The following is a 27,703-nucleotide window of genomic DNA, read 5'->3' as shown; positions in this document are numbered from 1 at the left end:
CAATCTCTCGTTTTGGGAACAAAACCTTCTGCATAATGCATGATATCCTTACTGTGCTTTTCTATCTATACTTCTCTATGCAGCAACAATCCGTGCTTAGACAACCAAACCACTGACACAGCTTCAACAACATTTTAGGACACGCCTGATTTGCTTTGATTTCATTGCGCCCAAACTCACGCCCATGGGATTAATTGCGATTAATTTTCAGCCTTGAAGCTAATTAGTTAACTGACTGTGACTGAGAGACAAATTGCCACTGAGACCCCAATTGGATTTGCCTACCTGATATGGTAAATAGCCCTACAAGATCAGATGGGATGAAGAAATCTCTTATGTGCGAAAGGCTCTAATATAAAACGTCCTCTAAGTTGAGTGCATTGCTTCGTGGTCTCTTCTACCGCTCTGCATGCTGCGCACTTCTTTGTTCCATGAATTTATTCATGTGATATTCTCTTGTTCTCAACAGCCCACTGCCTATCAAACATTTGCTGCCTCAAACTTAATGTAATATCCCCCTTTTTGCTTTCTGGGGTAACAAAATGTAGACCTTTAAATCTTGAATAGATAACCATCCATCTTTCTATCTTTATTTTACTCTGATGCTAAATCTCCCCTTACCTTGTCCTCTCAGGCTGGATTTGGTGTAAACTCTGTCTTCATAGATGGGATCAATTTGGTGTTCTGGGGACTGCAGAGGCCGGAGCTCGGAGCCGAGGTGACTGTATTGGCTGCTGTAGGAACCTCTGGATCCTGGAAGACATAGGGATTATGGATATTAATTATATGTGGAAGAATGAATAGACAACTGGACGGATGGGGTTATAATCCCTGAGGATGACACGACGATCACAGAGTCAGAGATGAAAATTTACAAGAAAATAAATATGTGATGATTTGAAATGCCATTTACATCAACAGTCTGTCTCATGTAAAAATATTTGGGCCATGTTGCCTTCAAATTCCCCTGAAGAACAGTAAAAGCTACTGTAGCTGAGGAGGGCATCACGAGGCTATACCTGTTTAAAGAACGCCACAAAAACATTCCGTTTTAAATGACTGCCATTGATTATTTATATCCACGCTGTTCAATTTAAACCAAGTGGCCACGCGGAGAATCCCCATACACACACACACATGCCACAGAGACAAGTCACGCATCCACACATAAAAGGTAATAATAAAGTTGTCTCGACCTCTACCTGCCAGGCTCCCGGGCCTTTTCAGCGTTGCGTTGGCATAGAGCTCGTGGGAAATCTTGTAGCCCTCCGCTCCGATGTGATGCAGCATGCGCTTTGTGGGTGACAAGGTGGCGTAGCTGCCCACCACTGAGCTCAGCTGGTGGATGGGTGACGAAGAGTGGTTCCCCCCCGGAGAGGCCGCAATGGAGAGGGGGGAGGAAGAGCCACCGCCCGATGCTACCATGTTGATGGGGGAGGAGGTGCTGCAGCAGGACGGAACATATTTTCCTTAATTACAGAAAATAACTGTATATTTCCTCAAAGCTCTGTGGCGGGGGGCGGGGGGGGGGGGAGGCAAACTGCACATATGTGAAGTATTGGTCAATCTTGGTGGAGGTATCTGCTCTGCTGCAGGGGTTCCCAACCGCCGGTCTGTGAGGCATGTTAAAACATTCATTTCCATTGTATTGATTATTAGAGGTGTTTTAAAATGACCAGGTTTTCTCCGACATAACGTTCGCCTGTGAATCTTCACACATCGAGATGCGTAAGCTCGAGAAAAACAAACAACACACAAACAAACGTCTTTGGATAGCTTCTTTGCAAAGGGGGAAAGGCTGACCGAGAGGCCAGAAGACGAGCCGACGATCTCACAATACCAGGAGTCAGACTTAAAACACAAGTTTACGTCTGAGGAGACAAACTGCTTCAACACCAAACATCCTGTCACAACCTCAACAAATGTGTGTGTTATGGGAAGGAGATATTTGTGTAATAGCCGTTTAATAGTTATTAAAAGTGCATAAAATAAGGTTTAGTGGTTACATTTGCATTCCTCTTTACTTACACTAGTTCTAGCTATAAATGTGCACATAATACTGGAAAGGTTATGGAATATGGAACATTTAACAGAAAAACATGTTTAACGCCAAATGAATGCGCATTAAAAGAGAATCCTGGAAAAACGGTGATTCAGAATCAAGAATGACATGAGCTTTGTGTCTATTCACGCTTTATGTAGCCTCCTAATATTAAAGAAGCAACATTCTGCTGCATAAGTGAACCGAGCCAGGAGAAACCTGCTGCTCGTTTGTCATTCAGCACTTTAAGCTGTTGTTAATGTAAAATCTGCACTGCAGGAGCTTCAATCAAGAGTTATTGCTCATGAGTTTTGCACTTTTTCGGTCCAACAGGAGCGCAGAGAAAAAAAATGTTGATGAAAAAAATGATAATATTAAGCAGCAATGCTTAATGTAGCCCTAATTTCTCATATCAGGCTAAGTGCTCATGACCGCTGGACTTTAGCCTGATTAATACATGAGAGGCTTTAGAACGATGCAACACTTTAGGATGCATTTTGAAATGTTAGGCGCAGTGTGGAGCCGATCAACAACGTTTTCGACCACACGCAGATGATTCTTTAGATAAGACAAATATAAATCCATGCGTAATGTGCTCCTAACAATGATTCCACCATTCCGACTGAAGGTGAGCCCACCTGTAGGACTTGGCGAGTCGGCTGGGTGACTGCTTCGGTGAAGACACCCTCTGCAGCGTGGCGTAGCTTGGCATGTCGGAGGAAGCTGATCCCAGGCGCTGCAGCTTGGTAGGAGAGCTACCCGCCTGCAGAGGCGAGCTCACACGCTGTAAGAGAGGAGATATACTTCATTAAGGAAGGCTGTCACTCTCTTTAAATATCCCTCGCCTCTTCTTATTCGTATCATTACCTTCAGAAAGATGAACAACTCTCCCTGGAGCACAGACTCTAATCGCTGATGACATCCTGATGAAGATCTTTGAGTTATTAGACCAGACGCGATGGGACGACTCTGAACTTGAAATAAAACTGCGAGCAACAGGCCAACAAATGAATTCCCCGTAGACTGAGGATGCTGCCCGTTACTGAGCCCATTCACCAACACTGACAAACTGTTGCAGCTGTTGTTGCGGCTGCTCTGCTGACTGACTGCATTATATTATAGAGGGCACACTAACAACACACATACTCAGATATCAAGGACATGCAAACACGAGAAAGTCTTTGTGCTTTCCATGAAACTGGGTCTCACCTTCCAGCTGGCCTTTTGTGTTCAGGCATGAACATAAATAATTTCACTTCATTGGTTTGAGTTGTTAAGAGGAGTAAATCAATCTTTCAGAGATACTCAATTCCTACGTGTATTCAATTTACTTTACCTTCAGCAATCCACTAATTACTGTCGTATGTCATTGAAGCTATTTGCATCTATTCATCTGGCATGTGTCCAGATTTGTCAAATTCTGATGCAGCATTATCAACATCAACGGGGTGTTCCTGTGGAAGCAGGTTACTTCCTTTGCTGCTCCGAATTTCAGCTAGAAGTAATGTTTTCAGCAGCGAACCAGCATGCAGAGCAACTTTCTTATGACTATCAAAACGGGCTGTTTGGACTTCATTCTATCTCCTGTGAATTCACTGGGCTGAAAGACTCTGCAGAGGAGCAGAGGACAAACTTCAGAGAGGCTCCCAGCAGATCTTCAGATGAGATTTCGCACAATACATAAGAAATGACCCGATCAATAAAACAGGCCTTTGGTGCTCCTGAGAATAGCAGGGTTAGAACTGTGGCGAGGATCACAGTGAAGCGCTCCAGTAATCTCTTTAGGGATCTGTACCTGCGCAGGCAAAGTAGCACAGGAGTAATACATGGGTGTTCCAGCAGGAGCAGGTCCAGCGTCAGCGGGCATGTGGAAAGCGCTGCCGTGGGCCTGCTGGGAAAATGAGTCTCTCTGGGCCTGAGAGCAAGAGTTTGTTCCTGTTAGCTGGGCAGCTGCACGGCTTGATGCCACCTAGACAGGGCAAAGTGTGGAGAAAGAGGAAAGGGGGAAACATGAATGAGGAGGAGAGAAAGCCGATACATGCATAAAACGATGATGATGATGAATATATTTATTTGATAGAATGTTAGAGTACAAGTACAGTCACACAGTAGCATGTATTACAGTACAAATAAAGTCAAACATCCTGTCTAAGAGGAGCATTAAAAAAAGCCCTTGCGGTGTTGTTTCCGTTGAAAGTCCTTAGTACATAAATCATCGACATTTAACAATACAAATAAAAATAAAACCAATATTAAATTACTCAATTGATGCAAAGTAACATTAGAAAAATAAAAATGATTTTACACCACCGATGCAAACTAACAATAAATTTAAAATAAATTACACCACCGATGCAAAATGACAATGAATGACAATAAATTACATTAATTACAAAAATTACAATAAATTACAAAGATACTTAATATGTGCAACATGGTGGACAAAAATGGGGGTGGGGAGTTGATCCGGAGAGAGTTGCAATGACTATCTCCATTTCTGTCCCCCCTAAAACACATGTGTCAAACCTGTCCAGTGGAGGGCCGAGACACTCCAGGTTTTCTTTCCAACCATCTCTCCAGCAGCTGATCTCACTAATGTGTTCCTTCTCTCAAATCAGACGTGTTGATAATTACAATCACCTGCTTTAGTAGCCGGCTGGAAGGAAAACCTGGAGTGTCTCGGCCCTCCACCGGACGGGTTTGACACCCCTGCCCTAAAAGGTGTATTTTTAGGGCCGTTTTGAAGGAGGCCAAAGAGGTGCATGTTTTGAGGGCGGGAGTCAAACAGTTCCACCCTTGGGTGGCCGTATTATAAAAAGATGATTTACCCATGTTGGTCGGGGGTAATCAGGTTGTTGTTTGAGCTCCCTCTAGTGTTGTGGCTGTGGGTGTCACTAAATCTGTGGAGGTGTTTCGTCAGGTATGCAGGGATTGAGGTGACTGAGGGCAGAGCTGCATTGACTATTTTAAATGCCAATCCCACGAGACAGGGAGAGAGGGAAGGGCAGAGGAAGGAAAGGAGTGGACAAAGAAATGGAGGTGACAGTGACAAAGTGTGAGTAGATTAACAGAACACGACAAAGGATGGCATGGAGAAGTGGAGGGTTGAGAAGACAGAGAGCAAACAGAGTGGTGGAGGAAGATGGAAATGAAGGGAGGAAGCAGGTGAAGAGAAAATGCATCAAAGAGAAGATGATCCCTCCCAGTTCAAAACTTGCATCTCTGTACCTGGTTATAAATGTGAACGGCTCCTCCAACCTGCCCGCCACGGCCTGCAACCGATTCACCAAGAGTCAGTCCTTGGTTACTATGGTAACCAGCTGCTGCATAGGCTTCCTGGTTATTTAGCTGCAAAGCACTTTGGGACAGAAGCCCTTGTCCTGAAGGAGAAAGGAAAAAGGAGAATTAAGTCTTCAAGGTCAATGAAAAGCATCAAACCCTGTGCAGAGAAGAAATCCTCGCGGGCCCAATGCAAGCGTCCCTTCGTCGTCTCATTCAGTCAAATCTGAGACAACGCTTAGTGTGTCACAATTCAACACAGCTTTCAGAAGACTTATATGTGTTACAGTCCATCTTTTTGTAAAGACTCAGTCTGTCTCTGGCCTTAAAGGCATTTTGTAGCCCAGTGATTATCCCACGCTATATAATGTTTTAACTTAAAGGTGAATCCAACACGTCTGTTTGCAGCAGATCTGGAAAGGACGAGGAGAGGCAAACAGAGCAGAGCCATAGATGGAATAAAACTGAATACCTGTCCTCTTTTTGGAGACATCCATTTGCTTTTTAGCCACTATGTTATTCCGGCCTCTCTCCACTCCTTTTGCTGTTGTGCTCTGTGACCCTTAAATCTCACTTTCGCCTCACCGCCATTTAATGCGGAGGTCAGACGCAAATTATTTATGGAATCTTTCGGTCTTGCGCTCCCAGTCTCCATCACTTCCTTCATCTCTCTCACCTTTCTTTCACTTTCTCAGCTCCATATTTCTCTGTATAATTCAGCAGGGCAAGCGCGCTCAGTGGAGGCATCATAATAACTGGAATTTGCTGTGGGATGCAAAATTAATCTATAAAAAACTAGGAAGGACTGAAGATCAACTGAGAGATAACTATACATTAATGATGATCTACTATTTGTAGGTAAAGAGCAGCTGGTATCTGCTAGCTACTTTTGTTTGGTGGTAGTCTATGATTGGATGATTCGGAAACAAACGAGGAACCGATCAGGATTGTCTTGTAAATGGCTCAGTTGGATTCCACTAATTACTCCCTAGTTATTAACCGTTCAGTAATTGAATGAGTGACCGACCACTTAGAGATTACCCAGTCAAACATCCCAGAGAGAAAAAACACAGCCGTTATCCTCCTCCGAGCAACTTATCCAACTGGACTATCAGTGGTGATGCTAATACCGGAGCTATCTTGGTTTCCCAAGGCATCGAATGGTTCTTTTAAAGTTTCCCATTTATCTATCTGTTACTTTAAGCCATACCGCTGGTATTAGCATTGATAGTTTTATTCATCTTGTTTTATTCATCTCTCTCCCTCTCTCTCACACACAACCCAGCCGGTCAGACAGATGGCCGTCCACCATGAGCCCTAGCTTCTGTCCAAGGTTTCTGCCTGTTAAAGGGAAGTTTTTCCTTGCCTCCGTTGCCAAAGTGCTTGCTCTTGTGGGTCAAGTTGGGTTCTGTTTTTCCACGCAGGTCTTGTTTCCTGTTTCTCCTGTAAAGTGCCTTGAGATGACTTTCTTTTGTGATCTGGCGCTATATAAATAAATCTGACTTGAATTGAAGGCAACCAGCCAGAAGCGACTACAGCAAAGTTTGAGTGTGTCGATCTCATCCATCAACATAGCACCATGAAGCAGGTGTTCATCTCAATTTAAGCAAGTGAGAAATAAAGATAGAGCCTGTAAAAATCCAGCTTTTCCTTCACAGATAGATTCATCTATCATTTTCTCTCATCTTGTGAAGCATTAGCAACGACTCAGCTCGGTCCCCGGCTCATTACACATCTTATACACTTTGTAATGCCATCCGTCAACTGTAGTCAAAATTCAAACGTGAGAATCCTTCATTCGCTGCTGTGTAATACCCTCCAGTGGAGCTGCTTTTATTACACGTTGTACTTTTTCTCTTCCAGATTCAGGATTTTGTCCAAAAATGTTCAAATGTCACAAGATTCCAGCTGGCCAAATTTACAGTCGGCTCCTACGGCTGCTGCAGCTGGCCAGCCATCAAACCAGTCAGTCAGCCGATGCTGCCGAGGGTCACGCGACCTAAAAGGAACGCACACATCCGACGAGGAGAAAACAGGTGGAAGTGCATTTAAACGAACAATCTCAGTTTGTGGTACAACAAATGGAAGCAAATCTTAATGTGCTCAGCAGCCTGTAAAACCAGTCATGAATGACATTGGAAGTATTTGTCTTTGATGACACACAAACGCTGCCAAAACATAATGAAATGCCTCATTGCTAATTTTACACTGTCATCCTTGTTTCTGGAGCATTTTGCAGCCTTGTGATTTGCACATGGCTCATTTAATCCCTATAGCATCGCTAACCATATAAACATGACTAGACTGTGACGCACAACGCAGACAGGCCACAGGCATGGAACATTATGACAGCAGCATCTATAGGATGGGTTGGATATCATAAACATTATTCATTCATTCATCCGTTTTCCAACTGCTTTGTCCGTTACCGGGTCGCGGGCCAAGCTGGAGCCGATCTCAGCAGTCAACGGGCGAGAGGCGGGATACGCCCTGGACAAGCTGCCAGTCCATCGCAGGGCAACACAGAGACAGACAATCAGCAACACACACACTCACACCTACGGGCAATTTAGCATCACCAATCAGCCTAAGCTGCATGTTTTTGGTGATGGGAGGAAGCCGGAGAACCCGGAGAGAACCCACGCAGACACGGGGAGAACATGCAAACTCCACACAGGCCACAAGTCGGATTTGAACTCGCAACCTCCTTGCTGTGAAGCAACAGAGCTTACCACTGCGCCCCATAAACATTAGAGTAGGTAAGCTTAAATTAAATCAGTTGATGAGGGCAAGAGCCAAAATCACTAACCCATTCCTCTTATTAAGATTGTATGAAAATCTTGATGCCGCTTTGATTTATTCCCTTTTGGTAATGGTAGCATTGATGTGCCTCATCAATAACTTTAAGTGTAAAAAATAAGATGCTTTTCCTCGAGCAATGTTACTAAAAAATGACATCTCGCCAGCAGCGGCTGCATATTTGTAAGCAACTCACTGAAATAACTTGAATGCATTAAATCAGCTTCGAGTCTTTGAGTAGACCAATAATTCCACGCGCTCAGTATTTATTCTCTTGAAGGAGTCGCCATCCATCAACTCTGCCTGTGGATGATATTTTCCTGCCAGCAGTGCAAGAAATAAACCAATAACAGCATGAGACAAATAAAAAATGCTGCGTGTTTGAGATGATTCAATAAGAGAGACTGGCAGGGGTCAACCATGATGGCTACTCCGGATAAACATGTTGGAAAATAAAGCTGGACCAAAGTGAACCTTCACGTCAAAGTACGGAAAATCTCTTGTAAAGCTGGTAAAGTTATATCCATGTCCGATATGGATTCATCCAGGAAGTGCTAACGCAAACACAAACACAAACACACTGTGCGATGGAAAAATATGCACTACTGCTCTGTTTCAGATGGATTTACGCTCTCATGCACCCGAACCCAGATGTGTGTGCACAAGGCTTAAGGATGTTTCTGTTTGCCACTTAAGGTGTGTTTTATACAGGCAGTAAAGCCTTTAGGGTAGCAGGGGCTCTCAAAAATACATGATCACTCAGATGGCAAACAAAGAAGGCTGCACTGAATCCATCTGAGGTGAAGGAAGAGTAGAAAAGTAATGGGGTCCCACACACAGACACGCACACACAAACACACACACACACGCCACTCTCGCTGCTCCATTATATGCATGAAGACACCTGTAGTAGTGGATGGCCCGACCTCCATTGGTCTGATCCGGCTCACTAACGCTTCCTCTGTCTCACACACACACACACACACACACACACACTTAAAGTGGAGTGGCTTTTCTTCCGCATCATAACCAGCATTTCCCATTGACACATTTTAATATTTCATGAGTTGTGTATTTTTAGACATCTACTGGAGGCATGTGCACGTTACCACACACACACACACACAGAAACACACACTGAGCTGTATACACAGGCCCTGTTTATTTCTGTGCAACATATGCAAACACACTGATTAACATGCATTGTGATGAGCGTGAAACACGAAGGCAGTCTGCGTTGCATAAATCTGCACAGCTGCTTGAGCAAAGAAGTTGCTTCTGCAGTGTGTGTGTGTGTGTGTGTGAGTTTTCACCATAGTACTTCTTCCTCTTCATGCAGCCTCAGAGGTAGCATGGATCGTGTCTCCCTTGAGCCGGCCCCAAGCCCGGATAAATGCAGATGATGTTATTTGTCCTTGCTTGTGCACATTTGGCTGCGTGTTCATGTGTCAGTGTACAATATGGACATTTTTTCAACCATTGACTCCTTTTTTTTGGATAAGAGACATAAATACCAGTTGACTGTTTCATGACAGACTCATAATTGTCTAGAATATATGAAGCAAAATATTCTTGACTTCAGGCAGTGTCAGACAAAAGCCAGAAGCCGTCACTGCTTCCATCTGAAACGGCAGCGTCCAACTGAATAATCAAAAAGCTTTATTAAGCTGCCTAAATAACGAACCTCATGAGTCTACCAGAAGATGTTTGATGAGGTTTTTAAATGTTCAAAGCACACTCTGGATTCTACATTTAGGATACAATGGTAATAATAATTTAAATGTTCTAATGATATTTCTGAGGCGTGACCTCTCTTTCCCTCACGAACACTCACTCTTGTGTCAGAGTAATAATGTGGCCAGTTACAGAATTGTTATTTAAACATCAGTAACGTCAATCAAAATGATCATTATGCGTGTTGCTTAAATGAATATGTCAGTGGATGTTTAGCATATACATGAACATTTTATGAAAGCAGTATATACACCTTTGGTGCTTGTGCTATATATTTTCATGTATGTGCGTGTTTATGCGTGTGTGTGTGTGTGTGTGTGTGTGTGTGTGTGTGCTCTGTGAACAGCAGGCCAGCTGACACCTCCGTGAGGATGGATTAGCATATCAAACTACTGGCGTGTCTTCTGACAGCTACCTCTCTCCCGTGGGGTTGGATATGCAGCAGACACGGAATCATCCCTCAAATGGGGGAGTTCAAGTGTCTTGGGGTCTTGTTCACGAGTGAGGGAAGGAAGGCGAGAGAGATTGACAGACGGATCGGTGCAGTGATGCAGTCGTTGTATCGGTCTGTCGTGGTGACGAAGGAGCTGAGCCGGAAGGCAAAGCTCTTGATTTACCGATCAATCTGCGTTCCTTCTCTCACCTCTGGGTCATGACCGAAAGGACAAGATCCCGGATACAAGTGGTTGAAATGAGTTTCCTCCGTAGGGTGGCTTGTCGCACCCTTAGAGACAAGGTGAGGAGCTCAGTCACCAGGGAGGAACTCGAGGAGAGCTGCTGCTCCTCCACATTGATAGGAGTCAGTTGAGGCGGCTGGAGCACCTATTTCGGATGTCCCCTTGATGCCTCCCTGGGGAGCCCCACTGGGAGGAAGCCTCAGGGCAGACCTAGGACACGCTGGAGAGACTATGTCTGAGAGGGTTGTCTCAGTTTGGACTCTTTGTAGATACTGCACTGTGGCTTCCTATGGTAAAGTACTTTGTGAGATAAGATATGGACAAAATGTCCAGTATTGAGAGTCGCCTAAAACAATATGTGTCCACTGAAACAACACAAAATTAAATTTGTATTACACACAACTACGATCTACTATGAGATCATGGCATATAAAGATTGGAGTTGCAGAGCTACAATGTACGGTAGTGTTTGCCAGGTTACTGCTTACAAAGCATGAAGGAGCTAGATTGTATACCTGAACATTCAAGTGGTGCACTTTGATTTCATTACATCCTTCATCTGTCTAATTCAATTATTGAACCAGGAGACACTTTCTTCTCCTCCTACTATAGAAAAACACTCAAAATCGCAGCTTTGGCCTTACTGTCTCCTGTAGAAGTTTCCTGCGAGTCCAAAATCCCAGACTCCTGGAGTGACCGGATGCAGGAGTCCACCAGCTCCAAGCCCGTTGTCAGCTCCTCTTCTATGTCCTTCTGTCCATCTATATGTAAACAGGCAAGACAGAAAGACGTGAACTGAAATAAAGACACTTCTGAGCTATGGCCCCCACTGATCCTGCAGCTTCGTTTTATTTCACCATATTATCTGCAATGTGGGCAGGACCCCAGGAGGAGATGGAAATAAAACAATAGAACAATTAACCCGATCAAGGTTTACGGTATGTAAACTATTCATTTGGGGATTATATGCCTTTGAATGCTTTATTAAATGTGATAAAGACTTATTGATACTAATGCTACTTTTGCTAATTTTACTGATTTGCACACACACACACTTCATTTTATTCAGCCACTTTTGCTTCCACATCAATTAGATCTTTGCGTAAAGAGGCAGAGGAGCCGGATAATCTGGAGTCTGACACCAGCCAGTGTCCGTCAGTCAGTCTGAGGCTGCCAACGGGAGAAATACTCACAAATGAGACTCATGAGCAACGTTAATCTCTCATCAAAAGAGAGAGATGTTAACAGTAGTGGCCTCAGTGAGAAGACCGATTTTATTGACTCCAGCTGACGCGTCTGACTGATGATGCTGATCCGGTTCGGACACGGTTCTGGTGCTGTCCGAGGCGTCGTGCTATCTTTACTCCCACCCTCACAAATCGAGAGTAATTTTAAATCCGCTTGATCCAGAGGTGATGGGACTTTAATGGTTGTAAATGATGATGTGATCAAAAGGCCTGATTGGTGTTGTGGGAAATAGATTTTTCTTTTTGGCAACATTTTGCAGTCGTTCTGGGGCATCGTCAGGCTTCAGTGCAGCAGGACGACAATAGCGCCACACGCTGAAAGCCTTCACCATGACCCGCTTGTGGCTCTTTGTTAGCAGGGGTCAGACAAGCACCCTACCCCAGCATGACATGCATGTGAGGAGGCAGAGAGGAGAAGGCGGTTCTTCAGCTAAATGCTGTCGGAGGAGATGATGAGCCAAGAGAGGCGTCTTCGTTTGACTTTCAAATCATAAAGAGGTCCCCGTTATTGATTCCCACACTTCAAAATAAAACCAAATAATGAGCACAATTAACTCTAAACACCTATGACCTTTACTCCGTTGTCAGAATGGGTGAAGATCAGGTTGATCATTTTAAACACGGGATTACATCACAATGTTATCTTATGCTGGAATGCAGACTGTCGTCGACCAGACTGTACTGAGAGAATTTGAAAGGAAATATTACCTTGGTGGTTCCAACGAAATTTATCCTCTGCTGAACTGCAAAAGAAACCAAAGGAAAACAGGATTAGAAACAAGAAAAAAAAGAGTTTTTTATTTTTGTTTGAGCACGAGAGGGAAATGTTCAGAAATAACAGCTTCAGATTCCATAAATGATCTTATCCCCTTCAAAAACCACACAATAGCACAGGAATACGGGTTTTATATCCTCTGGTGAACGCCTCGTATCTCCTTTTCTACTTTTCATGTTTAACTTCATGATGGAAGATGGGCAACATAGCCCCAAAAAATCAATAAGATCCATGCGCCACAATATATTGATGCCAAGGCCCAAACAGACTGGGGGTGTGAATATAAAAACAGACTCATCCTTATCCTCTCAGAGGAAAGATATCAGTAACAACAAAGGGCTTTGGAATAAAAAAAAAACCTGAAAGAGTTGTAAGGAAAACTTGGACATCCGTTTAAAGTATTTATTCTGTGATACATGTAGTAGTGACCATTGAAAATACACAGCAAAATACTCCTTCATTTTAACCACGAGGACAAAATGAATCAGTTATTTCCCCTTTCAGAGCCATGCAGTTCTAAAGGTCTTATTAACACACAGGAAGCACTTGGCTCACTCACTAATAACACAACATGGGGGTACAACTTGATTAAGCTGGTAATACACTCCCATGTTGCATGAAAATACTCAGAAGTAATTTAATATTTTAGCAGAACTCATGACTGAGCTCGGACACAGAACAGCCACAGCTCAAAATATCTCTTTGACATAGAGTCACTTTACAGCCGTTATTAAACCTGACGAACTGAATTGTCATTTTTAAATCCTTCATGCAGCGTCTTAAAATCACTGCACACAAATGCATCTTTCACTCATCTTGCTTTAGTCCACTTTCTGGGCTTTGATCAACTATTTGCTGCAATGATAGAAACAGAGGAAGCAAACCACATCTGACCTGTCGTGACATTTAAAGAGAGCGGGACTTTTCTCTAGTGAGAAAGAACAATATGAGAACAAGGGCTGCAGGAGTCGCTGTTTTTTGAGACGGTGAAGCAGCCGTATTTGTGTTCTGTTCAGCGACGAGCTGCTAGTCAGGGTGATTCCAGCTGTTGGAGCGCCTCTGACATATGTTCAGTAATGTTTCCTGCTACAGAAGCACATCTGTGACGCGTCCTCTGCTGCAGGCTTTTCTACCTGTTTACAACAGGAGTCGTGATTTTTGTGCGCCTCAGATCATTTGTCAGATAAAATGTTTAAAATGATCTTTAGCGTTCAGTCAGCCCTTTGCCGCCCCAACCACGAGTTGTCAATCAGTGCTATCGGAGAGTCAAAGCTTGACTAGTTAAGACTGGTCAGGACTGGTGACTGGCTACCCTTTAACCAGGGCAGCCAACACACCTATACGATAATGACCAGCGGCGCCATGCAGGTAATCATCATCAGATGGGGTTATATAATCAAGTGGTCTCCCTCTCATGGTGCTTCGCTCATTGCTTGATAGCTCAACATCTTCTCAGTGCATTAGTTAATCTTTGTGTTTCAAAATGCTATGAAGTTCTCCGTGTCTGTAATCCCAGTCCTCTGTAGCCAACCTCCGATGAGTTCTCTTCACTCCACGTGGACACAGAACAGATGCTATTAAATCATCCCATCGATTGCCTCCATCCTGGTGCGTGTGTGTGTGTGTTTCTGTGTGTGTGCGTATGTGTGTGTGTGACACAGATTGTGACGGGAAGTCAAGCAGATTTATTTATCAGACAATATTATACCAATCCACACACGTGTGCATGCACACACAAAAGCAGCCCACATTTACACACACACACACACACACATCTCCCAGATGTTTGTGTAACGGAGTAAATATGGATGCAGTTAAATCCTGCATAAAGGGGATTTATTTATTTTCTATTAATGTTGTATTTGTCTTGTTTTCCTTTTTATAATTACGCACGTTTTTTATTTCATTTGTTTTAATGTACATCTCATGATGTTTATGATTTGGAGTATTTTGTCCCTCCTGGCTCTCCGTCCTGCGGTTTTGCCCAAGTTCCTGGTTCCCCTCCCCCAGCACTTCGTTTGAACACGCTGAGAGGAGCAGCCATGATGCCGAGATGTGCTAATGTACTTTTATTTGTATAAATCCAGTAAAAAGACGACAGAACCAGCCACGTGTGGACCTTCGTATGTTACCCAACACACAACGCAGAGGCAGAGAGACAACCGTAACATTTGGAGCATTGTCATATTCGGCGTACACCTTGAATAAAACAGGATGATGGGCGAGTCAATACTTTGTAAAAGCGCTGATCACACTGGGCCATTAATTATTTTTCTGGCGTCAACATGTAGTTGTATTATTTTTGAAATTGCTTGGGTAGAGGTGCTTCTACCGATTTGCAGGATGTGAGGTATATAAATGGCAACCCTGACCAGAACCGATGAGCGGACCGGGTAGAGCGAGAGCAGAACGGGCAGAACAGTTCCGCATGAATCGGTCAGGCTGAGACGGCTCTACGAGCAGCTGTGTGGCATTCAGCTCCGGAATCTGCGCTGGTGCAAAAGCAATTAGTTGGTCAATCATTAATATAAATGAGCAGAAAATTAATCACCAAGAATGTTTTTAATGGGATAATATTTTCAGTAATTAATCCAGTTAGCAGATGGCGAGTCTCGAGCCACGCTAGCTGCTCTGTGAACCTCTACCTGCACACGGCTGTGTTTTAAGATGAGTCGAAATGAGTCCAGATGGTAAATTAACAATTAAAAAAGAATATGATAATAATGTCCCTTTAGGACTGCAAATGCCCGACTCTGGGAAAGGCAAAAAAATATGCGTTTTGTTATTTTTATGCCATTTATAATTCATATATTTGAAATTTGCTTCACACATGTCAAATTGTTTGCTAGAAATTGAGATGGTGTCCGACTTCGGCCGCCAGCCAGCATGTTCAGTGAAGTCGTCGCTGCTCCAGCAGCGCTGCACTCGTTCTCCATCTGTGGGTCTGTGTTGTTGGACAGAGCTGGAGACACAAGACGGATGCTGGTTTGACATTGCTTTGTAAGACAGCCGTTAAATGTCTTCGCTACTTTTTGAAATATGCGTGTGTAAATACATTTAGAAGTCAACTGTCATCAATTGTCACAGAGACTGGCTTTCATGGTCTGAAAATGGGTTGTACCCCCAACCCCCACCCCCGATTAGCTTTGAATGTGTATCAAGGCCGGGAGCTGCAATCTGCAGCGTCCGACATGAGTTAAACTGCATTAGTTCGCCTTTAAAAATGATGCATGACACATTTTCACAGTGATCCTGCATGCATTTTGGTGTTAATATGGAAAACGATATGCTTTGTTTCTGTATATAGCCCGATCCCGCTGGGGGGGGGGGTCATTAAATCGCTGAAATGGCCCCAGTGACTGCATCTTTGGTGACCCATTTCCCTGCATGGCCACACTATCAGTGTTATTGCAGGTACAACAATCACCTTCTTTAAAGTTACAACAAAGTATAACTGAGGAAATATAATGTCATGAAAACAGAAATATAACATAAGTTAGAAAAACCTAGTCAGGGCAATTACCAAGTTTTTAAGTTTTCACCTTGATAGAAATACAATCTGTTGAAGAAATGTTGAGCTGTTTCTTTCAAGATGTCAACCTCATGGTGTGGGAACTGTCTTCATCTGAGGGAGTCCATGAATCCTCTCCTCTCTTCTCCTCTCCTCTCCTCTCCTCTCCTCTCCTCTCCTCTCCTATCCTCTCCAATCCTCTCCTCGCCACAGCTACATCTAATCAGTGAAACAGCTTATTGACCTCAACGCTCAGGAAACACAGTTAATGTTTTTAATGGGTTTTTTTCCATTCAATCTCTATGGTGCAGTGTAATTAGTGGAACAAGAGAGGGCTAATTGATGGTGTGATCAACTCACCCGCTGCAGGTCAAGCTCTGGCATGGCACTTCATCACTGCTAATGATATAATGCAGCGTGCCAGTTGCTGCAGGTGTGTTTGTGTGTGAGGCATGGGGCTTTATAACCAGGGCCCATCTCTTTGCTTCTAATTCAGCTTTATTTTAAAATGACTCCAGCTGTTTCTACAAGCTACAGATGGACGTCACTAAATAAGAATATCTCATTGAGCTATATCTGCCGTAAAGAGAAAGTTTGGTAAAAGCTTTTAATTGTAATAGCCCAGTGGTGCCAAATGGAGTTAAAAGCATCATTTGGTAAATGCGTTATTTTCATCTTGTTAAAAGGAGAGCTGTGAAGTGGAGTGTTCTGTAATTTTAAATAACGATGAACCCCTGCTAAACATTCTGAGCTGCATCAGCTGCATTCAGTGTGCATTTTGGCAATTTGGTGAAAAACAGCTCATGTCAAAAATCAAACCACTGCTCTCTGACAACCTCACCTGACCTCCATCATCAGGCTGGAATGAAAGACAGGTGTGGAGAGAGGGAGTACAACATACGAAGCGAGAGGAGTCGAAAATTATACAAGGGGGGGGGGGGGGGGGGGGGTAACTGATGAGAGGAAACGAAAGATGAGAGGGAGAGAAAGAGATCTCTCATGGACAATGATGGACACTGAAAATAGCGAATGCTCAGAACATTATCTGTTACAGCATCCAGTAGGCAGAGATTTCAGAGAATAGAGCCACCCATTAGGACAGAAAAGCACAAAGCTCCATAGATGATGCCTTCAGCTCTTCAAGAACAGCAAGATAGATGCTATGGTCATACCCAATACAATCTGATTCACATTCTGATTACAAATGATGCTGCACCATTACAAGTCTCGCATCCATTAAAGTTTCAGTCTAAATTAGCATGAGAACCAGTCACATCTAAGCGTTTCCTTTAACTCTTAAGGTCTGCTTATTTATTCCCAAAGGCCTCATCGATATTCATTCTCGTTTCTGTGATTAATCACTGCTGTTCATAGTCAGGAATGTTTGTTTCTTCTGCCATCCAATAAATAAAAATGTTTTTTTTTTAAATCAAATGCGTGTTGGGAATTACAAAAAGCCCCATGACATCATTGTTGCATTTAAGTTGTCCAAGGGGAGGGGCATCCAGCGCATTGCTGCTCATACTATCTGTGACTTGACTCAAATAGATCAAGTTGGTCACTTTGTGCTCTAAAGTGTGCATTGAAACAGCAGCTCTGCCTTTTCCTAGACAAAACCAAGCAATGCTGTCCACTACACACACACACACACACCTACACACACACACACACAAAGAGTTGTTGAAAACAAGCCTTTCTCCCCTGAAATGCAACACCCCACTCTCAGATTATCAATACATTTAATATCTGTCCTACAGTCCCCACTAAAGTTGGATTGGATACTTGGATTCTTGATGCTGTTCAGAACCAGTGAGCATGATGAGACAATCTGAACCGTTACACACTTGAAGGCATCAAATTAAAATGCACAGGTGTGAAGAGGAAGACATGCCGAGTGGAACTGCAGGCTACATTAGTTGCTGGGCCAGTAGCAGCTATACTATCAGGCAAGGAGGAACCCAGGCTCATCCCAAACATCTTGTGTGGCCCTTTAGTTACGTCATGAGTTGATGATCTGTAACTGCAAGCCTCGTCTTGCATGGTCACATGAGTTTTACCTAATTGCATATTTTGTTGGAACAATGGCTAACGGTTGCTGATTTGTCCAGGCACTATCTGACTTTGCTGTATCTCATATCTCAAGAGAGGACAGAATTCAATGGGGCTGAAAATGAACAGCCTCAGATTCCTGCTGAATATTACGTCTGACAGAAGAGCCATGTATTGCACAGTGAAAGCAAGACAGTCAGACAAGAGGAAAAACTCAAACCTATAATTCTTAGTCTGCCAGAATGCAGAGAAAGAAGTGGGGAAAGGTATCAAATAAATTTTAGAGCAAATGGTGAACATGGTGGGCACCATTCTATTTCCCTTCAGGCAGAGCTAAAAGAGATTATCCTGCCCGGCTCATCAGGCGCTGTGATTAATACTAAAGCGGCCCGGTAGCTGTCGCATGCATAAACAACAAGTAGCTTCGGTTGAGGAGGAGCATCTCTTGGATTTGAAGATGCTTTGCCTGTCATCCAAAAAGCCCCTTCAGGCTCTTCAGTTTCAAGGATTACCATGACCTTGCCAAATGAGATCAACACCGACATCACATGAATTATTTTTGTTATTCTTGGTAATATTGAGTATCTAATAAAGTAAAACAGAGGCTGGAGGCAAAACCTTGGAAAATACACATTTCCTATTAGTTTCGACCGGATAAAATCTTGGTGAGATCAGTAGAAGTGCGATGCACTAGTTTGCAAGTTATTAGCATTGTGACCGAGTCAGACATGAAAATGACTGCCTTGCCAGAAGAGGAGAAAAGCAACCATGCTTGTTGCCTGCAGCGCTGCAGACGATTGCAATCACCCAAAGAAGCTCCTCTAAATGAATGCAGAGCTACAGAGCTGCGTCTGGCTGAGGCAGACATTTGTCTTTCAATTCAGTTCTTCTTGAACAAAAAGATTAGCGCTTGTTGCCAACTGGCGCTACTTCAGGAAAGTAACCGTACCGGTCTCGTCTGGTCTGATGCACAAGAATTCAGGTGAGGCTGGGTCGAGCTTTATTTTCCTCCCATCTGCCTCCTAGACAGCGTGAATCACAAGATCCTTTGAAGCAAGTGATTAAAGCACAGCAGGACCGCTGCTGTCGCCCTGTCGGCAAGACCCACACAAAAGGCTAGAAAGCAAGGCAAAGGCAGAGGTCTCATGTGACCCGGAAAATTGGTCAGATTGACCTCCTGGTCTGCCAGTGTAGGAGGCAGCCATTTTGGCTCGAGGCCAGAAGTTAAATGAGAAGCGACTGGGAAGACATGTTGGTTCTCTGTGTGAGACCAGCCAGTCGCTCCAGAAAGCCCCGCAGACAGATGAAACGTCTGCAGCCTGGCTTCTGAGCAGATAAAGGAAGTCCAGCCTCGTCAGTCAGTCTGAAGGTCCCAAAGAGACGGATATAAATATTTATTTACAAAAATATGACCAGACATTGAACCTATAAAAAATACACGAATACATAGAATCTGAGAAAGAGTTGCACTTCAAGACTTGTGGTGTGATCAGAAGTAGAGAGAGAACTTGGCGTCGCATTGACGTCAGCAGGCCATCACGGCTCACATCTCGCCACCTTTTTGCAGCCGTTGAGGGACAAACTATTGAGCCTGTCCAGAGCTATGAATAAGTGTAATTGTCAATAGGCAAGCCTCCCCTTGCAATAACTGTTCAGAGACCGTCTATTGACCATCTGCTTTAAACAGGAATTTAGTTTTTGTCTTTGTCTTCAGCAGAGGGTCCCTGTAAAGTGGAAGACACTAATGTCCTGCCCAGGTCATGTTCCAAAGACACCACGTCCAAGTGGCGATAAGGACTACAGACAATGACTTCCCACATCATGAAGACCCATGAAAGAATCCTGGAGCATCTCCGGTCCCCGGTCACTACACTTTGATCATCTTCAAATCGCCTATCGGCCCTGCGTTGGAGTTGAGGACTCTGCTATCTACCTGCTGAACCGTGTCTACAATCACCTGGACGAGGCAGCAAGCACTGTGAGAGTCATGTTTTTTGACTTCTCCAGTGCTTTCAACACCATCCAGCCGACTCTTCTGGGCAACAAGTTGACGGCTATGCAGGTGGACCATCCTCTAGTTGACTACCTAACCTCCAGACATCTCTGCAATGCTGCATGTCTCACAGATTTATCAGCAACACTAGAGCGCCAGACCGTTCTCTCTCCTTTCCTATCTACCCATTACAATGCTGAGGCCTGTCATCTCCAGACGCTTTCCGGTGACACGGCAGTGGTTGGATGTATCAGTAAGGGTGACGCGAAAGGCCACAGAGCTGTTGTAGACGAGTTTGTCATGCGACGCGAGAAAAGACACCAACTCACCTGACAGAGACAAAGGAACTGGTGTTGGATCGAGGAGGATGAGATTGTTGGGGCAAAGCTGGACGGTGTGTTGGAAAGGAGGACATTGTCCAAGTTAAGGGTTGTCTTGGGCAATAAGTACTGTATGAAACATTTACTGGACATGGGAGCATATTTAGTTGTAGGATGACCCTTCCTAAATGCACTGCTGAGCGCCAGAGGAAATCCTTCCTGCCTGTGGCCATCAAACTGTACAATGTCTGACTCCGACAGTAAGGAGGAGGGGGAAAGGAATACCGTACACTCGTTAATCATTAATGTATTCTGGTATTTATTCTGAGTATACAGATAGTGTATTGTGGGACTTTTTGTTCTCTTCTTTAGTTTCTTCATGATTCTTCTCTCGTACTTTCTGGAGCAGTGCAACTGTACAAATCAATAAAGTATTCTGGTTCTGATGATTCTGATAATGGATGGAGTACTTTAACATTATCATTCATCATGTACACATGCTGACATTCTCTCTCATCTGGTCGTAAACACGTAATGTTATGTCACCGGAGGACAATTCCTCCCAAATTGCTACAATTAAGGATCAGTTCTGCAGGGAATGTTTCTCCTCTAAGCTTCTATCAAACCCAAAACTCTATAAAATGGATGTAAAACAGTCCTGGTGACCAAACACAGTGTCAGCCATGCTAGCACAGTAGCCAGGGTGCTCGCGTGCTACGCTGCGTTTATTTCCTCTCTCCAGATCGGCATGCTGTGACTCTGCTCCCTCGCTAGATGTCAAATCAATTGGCTGGGCTTGGGCTTGGGCTTGGGCTTGGCCTGTTGCACACCCCTACTGTACACACACATACTACCATAGGCCGAGTTCCAGGTCTCCTTATCGGCATTGATCGGATTCGGCCAATCCACTCGGCCGGATAGCAGTAGTCCAGGACTGAATTAAGGAAAACATCAGTTAGCAGCCAGAAGGTCCAGATGATCATTTCTGATTGTACTGCTTCAGCTGACTCCCGGGTGTGCTATCTGAAACAGTCAGCACAGCACTGAAGGAGTTAATTAAAGTGTGCATGATCATACAACTCGCCTCTCGTGAATCTATTTCACCGCTTTTTATTTCAACGAGGGTAAAGTTGCATTTCTCTGCAGCCCACAGAGGAAGACTTTACAGGTGGTCCTCACCCAGCGGCGTACTCGTTTAAGGACGACTCAGCGTTACGACGGGATTTCCAGTACGTGTTTAGCGACAAGGAATTGCTTTTACGCCGAGCGGAATGAGTACGTGTATATGTACAACCTAAATGGCCGATATGCATGCAAATATAAACATTCATTGATTTTCATCTCCGCTTGATCAACCCCGCGGGTCACGGGTGTTGCTGGAGCCTATCGCAGCTCTTCTATGGGCAAGAGGTGGAGTCCACCCCGGGAGCGCCGCCAGCACATCGACCACAGAAACAGTCGGTCAACAGGGGATTCGTTCATTGACGAAACAAATCTCCGTCAATGACCTTCGTGCCGAATGAGGATTGGACAGGTTGTGTCCCGGAATGTGAAACTTTGAGGCCTGAATCGGACTCTTTGGGAATAATGGTGGGAATGTGGGCCTGTATTTGTGACACTGCTCTGGTACATGCTCCCTATATTCTGCACCGTGTCCTGCATCTGATCGTATGGGGTTAAGTCATGTGGTATATTGTTACGAGGAGCCTTTTGCTCGCTTGTGTCACGTGCACAACCTCTTTGATTAGAATAATTAGCTCGCCATACTGGTGTCTTACCAGCAAAGCGTCCCAATAGCAGCCTGGCATTCCATTTCTCCCATCGCTCGTGTACTTCAGATACGACTGATTATGTATTTGTTTGGTTTTGCATGTTTATGTGTCTGGATGCAAAATCTGTGTCTAAATGTGTGTGCGAATGTTTGTGTCGTATGAAGGTTTTCACTGTGACAGATCTGCCTCCGTTCTACTGTGCTAACACTGACAGCGCGCACACACACACATTCACACGTATTCAGGGCCGACTGTGACAGACACCGCCCGTCTGTGACGGGGATGATATCAGGCTTATTGAGAGAGTCTGCTTCTCCGAGTGACTCAACCTTACTGAGTGTGTGTTTGTGTGTGTTTGCAGGATTGCAGTTTAAAGGGGCTTAACGTGAGAATGCATCTCCTGGCCACCGACTCCCACACCTTCTTTTCCCCCTAGCTCATCTTGTTATTCCCTCAGTCAGCTTGCCTTCCAGCTCTGCATCCATGCTGATGTTCCTTTTCTGTCATCTTTCCAACCCCTCCATCTTTTCTTTGCTTTCCGCCTACGGATTTCTTTCTCGTTTTCGGTTTAATTCAGTATTGTGACAGGTCTGGAAGGACTTTTGAGAAACATGTCCAACATGAACTTCAGAGAAACACAATGTGAATGGATTTTTGAGTTTGGTTTATTAAGAGACATTATTAGAGTGTGTGGTCATTTTTGGATATCAAAAGTATGTAAAATTGTGATGATACTTCCAGGTAACAGATAAAGACTAAAGAATGCTAAAACTTTTAGCTTAGAGGCTACAATGAAACCTTCCCCTTTAAATGTGCATAAATGACATCCCAAATGAGTTTGTGATCTTCAGGCTCCTAGGAGGAATGCTGCAGAGTTGTACAGGGTTCGGTAGGAGAACCAAGCACCAGAAATGTTTTGTGGATTTAAACATTTCAATATTATGAGGGCAAGTAGCTGATGGCTACATTTCTTTACTGAAATGAGTTTCCTCTGCAGGACTCAGACGTCTAGAGGGAGTTCAAAGTAGAACCGGTGCATCAAAAGGAGATAGATGAGTTGGGTTGCTTCTCAGGCACATCCAACTGGGAGGAGAACCCAGAGTAGACCCAGAACAATAAAGGGGTTACCCATCCCATCTGACCTTCACCTCAAGATGCAACATGAAGATCTATAACGGATTACTGAGCAGAGGAACGTCTGGAATATCGAGCTTAACCTGAAGGATGGACGGACGGATGGACAGACGGATGGATGGACGGGCGTTACATTTGGTTCATACAACTGACCACTGAGATAGAGCTGAGCAGGACGGATTAGTCTAACAGAACTAATCATTTGGTTTAATAAAGAGGTGGAGAAAAAGAGTGACCATAATGTGAAGTTAAAGAAATGAAGCAACAGCATTGCAGTTTGTTTTGTTTGCAGAAATGTCTATTTAGGAAATGCTACCAAGTGAAGATATATTGTGCTTTGTGGAGGATAATCACAAACAAATAAATAATAAATGAAATAATTACACCGACAACAATCTTCCCAATGGTCCGCAGGCTGTCTGCTAATCCGGACTTGCCCATCATAAAGTAAACTAACAATGCTTGTATGTAGTACGAGAAAGAAGTTGTACTGCTCTACAGAAAAAAAATACTAATTTTGACTTCCACTCTTGTGGCTGAAACCACATCTGTTCACAGAATCTTCCAGAATCTTCCAGAATCTTCCAGACTCCAGTGTAAAGGAGTCTGGAACAAACAGACATTGCTGTGCAGCACAGCTACTTTTGGAACTTGGATCGATGAACCAGATTATTTAGCTAAACCGTTTCCCTGATTCCTGCCTAAGTCTCTCCATCCAGCTGATCATCAGGGAGAGCACGGACCTTGTCTTTATTCTCCTCCACTGTTTTGCTTTCTCTCCTGAAGATTGATATGTAGTGTTCGGCATAGATCACATCCGATCAGGGTACTTGAGGTGGAACTTCTTTCCTTCTGTTCCTCCCTTGCATTTTCTTTAACGCTCAGATCAATAGAGAGAGCAACAAAATAATCATGATGAAGGCAGCCTTTCAAAAATGAACTTCCTCAGCTACATCACAAAAAATGTCAAAGTTACCATTATATATAACAAAAGAACCAACCAATCAACTTAGTAAATAACCACCAACTGCAGAAATGAAACATTAAAATTAAATTAAATGAAGAAGATTCATGACGTACTGAGAAAACCTACAGTTGAAGCTAAACAGAACATGAACATACAAAGGCTGATAAACACAGATATTTATTTAGTTTCATTATTCAGAGGGAATTCCTTATTGTAATAAACCTACCTCATAATTGCTGCACAGTGGAGCCGAGCCAGACATCTAAATGGGCCGCGTGCAAATGTTATTAATTTCCCCAGATTGTGCAATAATCCAGTGAAATAAGAGCCTCTCGATAAAACACAAGTGTCTAATTGCAGAATAACATACAACTGCCTTTGGAACTGACTGTAGTTTTCAATCATGACAAAGCTATTGCACAAATCCAATCGACGTCTGCAGCGCTGCTCTTCTAAACACGTCTCTCCACTTGTCTCTTCCTGTCTCTCTCTGATCGTCTGATCTCATCCTGATGCTCCAGATCCACAATCTCATCCACGGTGAGTGTGTAACTCGATTGCTGCTCACTGCCTGCAGATTTATGTCATTATAAAAATGACGTCAACTTGGATAGCAGCTAGAATATACATCCTGAATGATTCAGTGTGCAGCAAAGGGCAGAGCCAAGTCAAGATGTGAAACTGGATAGTGTGCGTGTTGTCATTAATAACATCGCATGACACCTTGATGTGATTCATGTTGCATCAGGTGTTTATAGCCAGAGACTAATGTACAAATCTTGCTAAACCAACGGCAAGTGGGTTTGTTGAAGTACCTTCACTCCTGCAAACACTTGAAGGGCTAATAAATCAAAGCATTTCGTCCTCTGAATATCAGTCATGGAGTTTAATACTTCCCCAAGGAGGACATTTTTCTCCTGTGTCGAAATTTCTTAAATGGTTTTATTTGTTAGCAGCTTTACGCACAAACATTTGGAAGAAGAATGAACTCAGAAAATATCAATAAAACTTTGGTGCGCATCTGGAAAAAAAGTGCTTCCAAATGTTTCACCAGTGTGAGAGGGACAGGTTGCGTTTCAAACCTTTGGTGTTTCTCTGGAAATAATAGGTAGAGCTGGATGAGAAAAATAAGCACTGGGATCAGGATGAGATAACTGTGTCTTTTATTGGTGATGAGAATAATAATAATAATCCTGGAGCAGCAAACAATGTTTGTGGCTGAAGTAATGCTGCAGTAAACGATGGACCAATCTTTGACAGATCTAGAAACTTCCTGGCAAAGTTTGATGCTGGTCTGTGACAAAAGGAAATTATTTTCCTCTGAGCGCTCTCATAGGACGGGAAGACCCAGGTGCGGACTGAGGACGGCTACGTAGACTCTATCTGAAGCATTGCAGACAGAGGACCAGACGCTCTTGGAGTCCCGCTTCCATCCAACTGTACCAGTGGTGACCCCTAATCTCTGCGACCTCTACGCATAACCTTACCTGAACCCTAACGGGAACAGAACAGTGTGTAGCTAAAGGAACATTTCTAACTGCTTTTGTGGATTATGTTGTTGTGTCCATTAGCTATAAAAACATTTTACTTAGCAAAGTAAAAGAGCAGAATTCTCTTTTTGAAAACCTGATGCGATCTTCACACGTTCAACATGGATCTGTAATGTGTGTTGCTATATTGCCTGTGTGGGATGACGCTTAGTAAGGCCCTTTAGAAGCATGTTTTCTGGTTAATGCCCACATGCACTCATTCTCGGTCGAGTGACACCCATCTGCAAACGTTCGCATTGGTGGCCGTCTGCTGCTGAGAAGCCGAGGCGGGGCTTGCGGCTTCTGGCTAATGGCTTCTTGCTGGTTCACAGTTTCCCACCAGACAAATGGCGGTGGGTCTGGCCGGGTGTTGCATTTACAGCCAAAGCTCACACGCACACACCCCCCCCCCCCCCCCCACACACACACACACACACACACATATGCACTGTTCAGTGGCCAGACAAACACGGAGCATCACAACCGTTTATTAGACCAATGTCCTAAATATTCAGAGCCAAAAGAGGCAGCCATTGGAGGCTCCCCACAGTGAGTGTTTCCTCCATTCATATATTTTCTGTGACTTCCATATCAGAAATAGTCAAGCCAAAACTAACCATCTGTGTTTTACATTTCAAAACACAGAGACGAAAAGTCACTTTATTTCTCTGGTACCTAAACCTGGAAAAATCAAACACTTTATATATATATAAAAAAGGGTATAAGGCAAGAGCAAGAAATCTGAAAGGACAATATAAGTGGGTGGCGGCAATGCAAGGAGGAGAGCGGGCGAGAAGGCAAGCGAGAAGCATCTGCGTGCTCCATTCAGTGATGGCTGACCGCTCACAAGTAATGCATCTATTCGGTTTTGCCGACGTACAAAAGTAAAACAAAATGTTAGATACTTATTACACGCATCAAACTATTGAATTCAACATTTACAAACATTTACTACACAACATTCAATATTCAGATTATGAGTTTCAGCTGATAAAGCCAACGAAGCGACTGCGAGGGAGTGACGAGCATAAACTGATATTTATTCAGAGGCAAATCTTAATGCACACAAGCAGCAGTGATCCGGCCAGTCACCGTTTCTGCTGCTCACGTCCACCTCACCAAATGTAGGCCCAGAATAAACCCCAGTGTCCCCTGCAGCCCGGACCTTTGAAGCGGAAGGGTCCTTTAAACAACAAAGCAACGTATGTCTTCCTCTTCTGAGAAGACTAGAACATTGTCTCAGTTTGACTGATAGAGCCAGACACATACACATACACACACACACGCACGCTGGATTGGAGCCTTTTTGAAGTGATAAGGTGCAACATGTGCCGAGTCAGACACGGTGACCTGTGGTGAATGATTAAAACTGGAAACAAAGCCGAGCTGAAGACTCCATTAGCACCTCTGAAACTTTTATCTTGCATAGAACAACGGCCAGCCGTTAAAAGTAGAAGCTCCAAACCGGGGAGGTTTTTCTTTGGATTGTGAATTTGAAACACTCCTCATACGCACGGTTCCATAAAAGCGACTGAACACACTGAACGCATGCCAGCTGATCAACACCACTGCCATGAGGCAGCAAATCTACGCTGGGGGGGCATGAATAAACTCAACAGTCTGTCCATAGAGCGCATTGATTATGCATGCAGGGCTGGAACTCTACGAACTGGAGGCCACTTCACAAATACTTGCATGGAAATAAGAACAGAAAGCACTATCCTCGTGTAAATGAATTCTGAAACACAAACATCTTTTGGTGAGACGTTAGATGTGCAAACGGCCGCTTAGCAATAATTGCTAACCTTTCTGCGGTTTGATCGGTCCGTCTGGGGACAGAAGTCCCCTGTTGTGTCCTCAGACTCTCCTGTCTGGT

General features: G+C 43.8%; 1 protein-coding gene across 4 annotated transcripts in view; it reads right to left on the bottom strand.

Moving 5' to 3' along the window:
* The window catches only part of LOC137904189 (catenin delta-2-like), a 72,995-nt gene that overhangs the window by 31,566 nt on the left and 13,726 nt on the right, over nt 1-27,703 (bottom strand). For 2 of the 4 annotated variants that reach the window (XM_068748329.1, XM_068748330.1), the window contains exons 3-9: nt 12,486-12,520; nt 11,175-11,291; nt 5,270-5,421; nt 3,837-4,010; nt 2,680-2,825; nt 1,203-1,444; nt 607-753 (exon numbers count right to left, since the gene is read on the bottom strand). In XM_068748329.1, coding sequence (XP_068604430.1) covers nt 607-753; nt 1,203-1,444; nt 2,680-2,825; nt 3,837-4,010; nt 5,270-5,421; nt 11,175-11,291; nt 12,486-12,520 — 1,013 coding nt within the window. The remainder of the gene's footprint in view (nt 1-606; nt 754-1,202; nt 1,445-2,679; nt 2,826-3,836; nt 4,011-5,269; nt 5,422-11,174; nt 11,292-12,485; nt 12,521-27,703) is intronic. The other 2 variants (XM_068748331.1, XM_068748332.1) reach the window with 2 other exon arrangements.

This window comes from Brachionichthys hirsutus, chromosome 15 (genome assembly GCF_040956055.1).
Source record: "Brachionichthys hirsutus isolate HB-005 chromosome 15, CSIRO-AGI_Bhir_v1, whole genome shotgun sequence".
In the NCBI taxonomy this organism is placed as follows: Eukaryota; Metazoa; Chordata; class Actinopteri; order Lophiiformes; family Brachionichthyidae; genus Brachionichthys; species Brachionichthys hirsutus.
The sequence above is the reverse complement of the archived record's forward strand: the minus strand, read 5'-3'. Positions and strand labels throughout refer to the sequence as shown.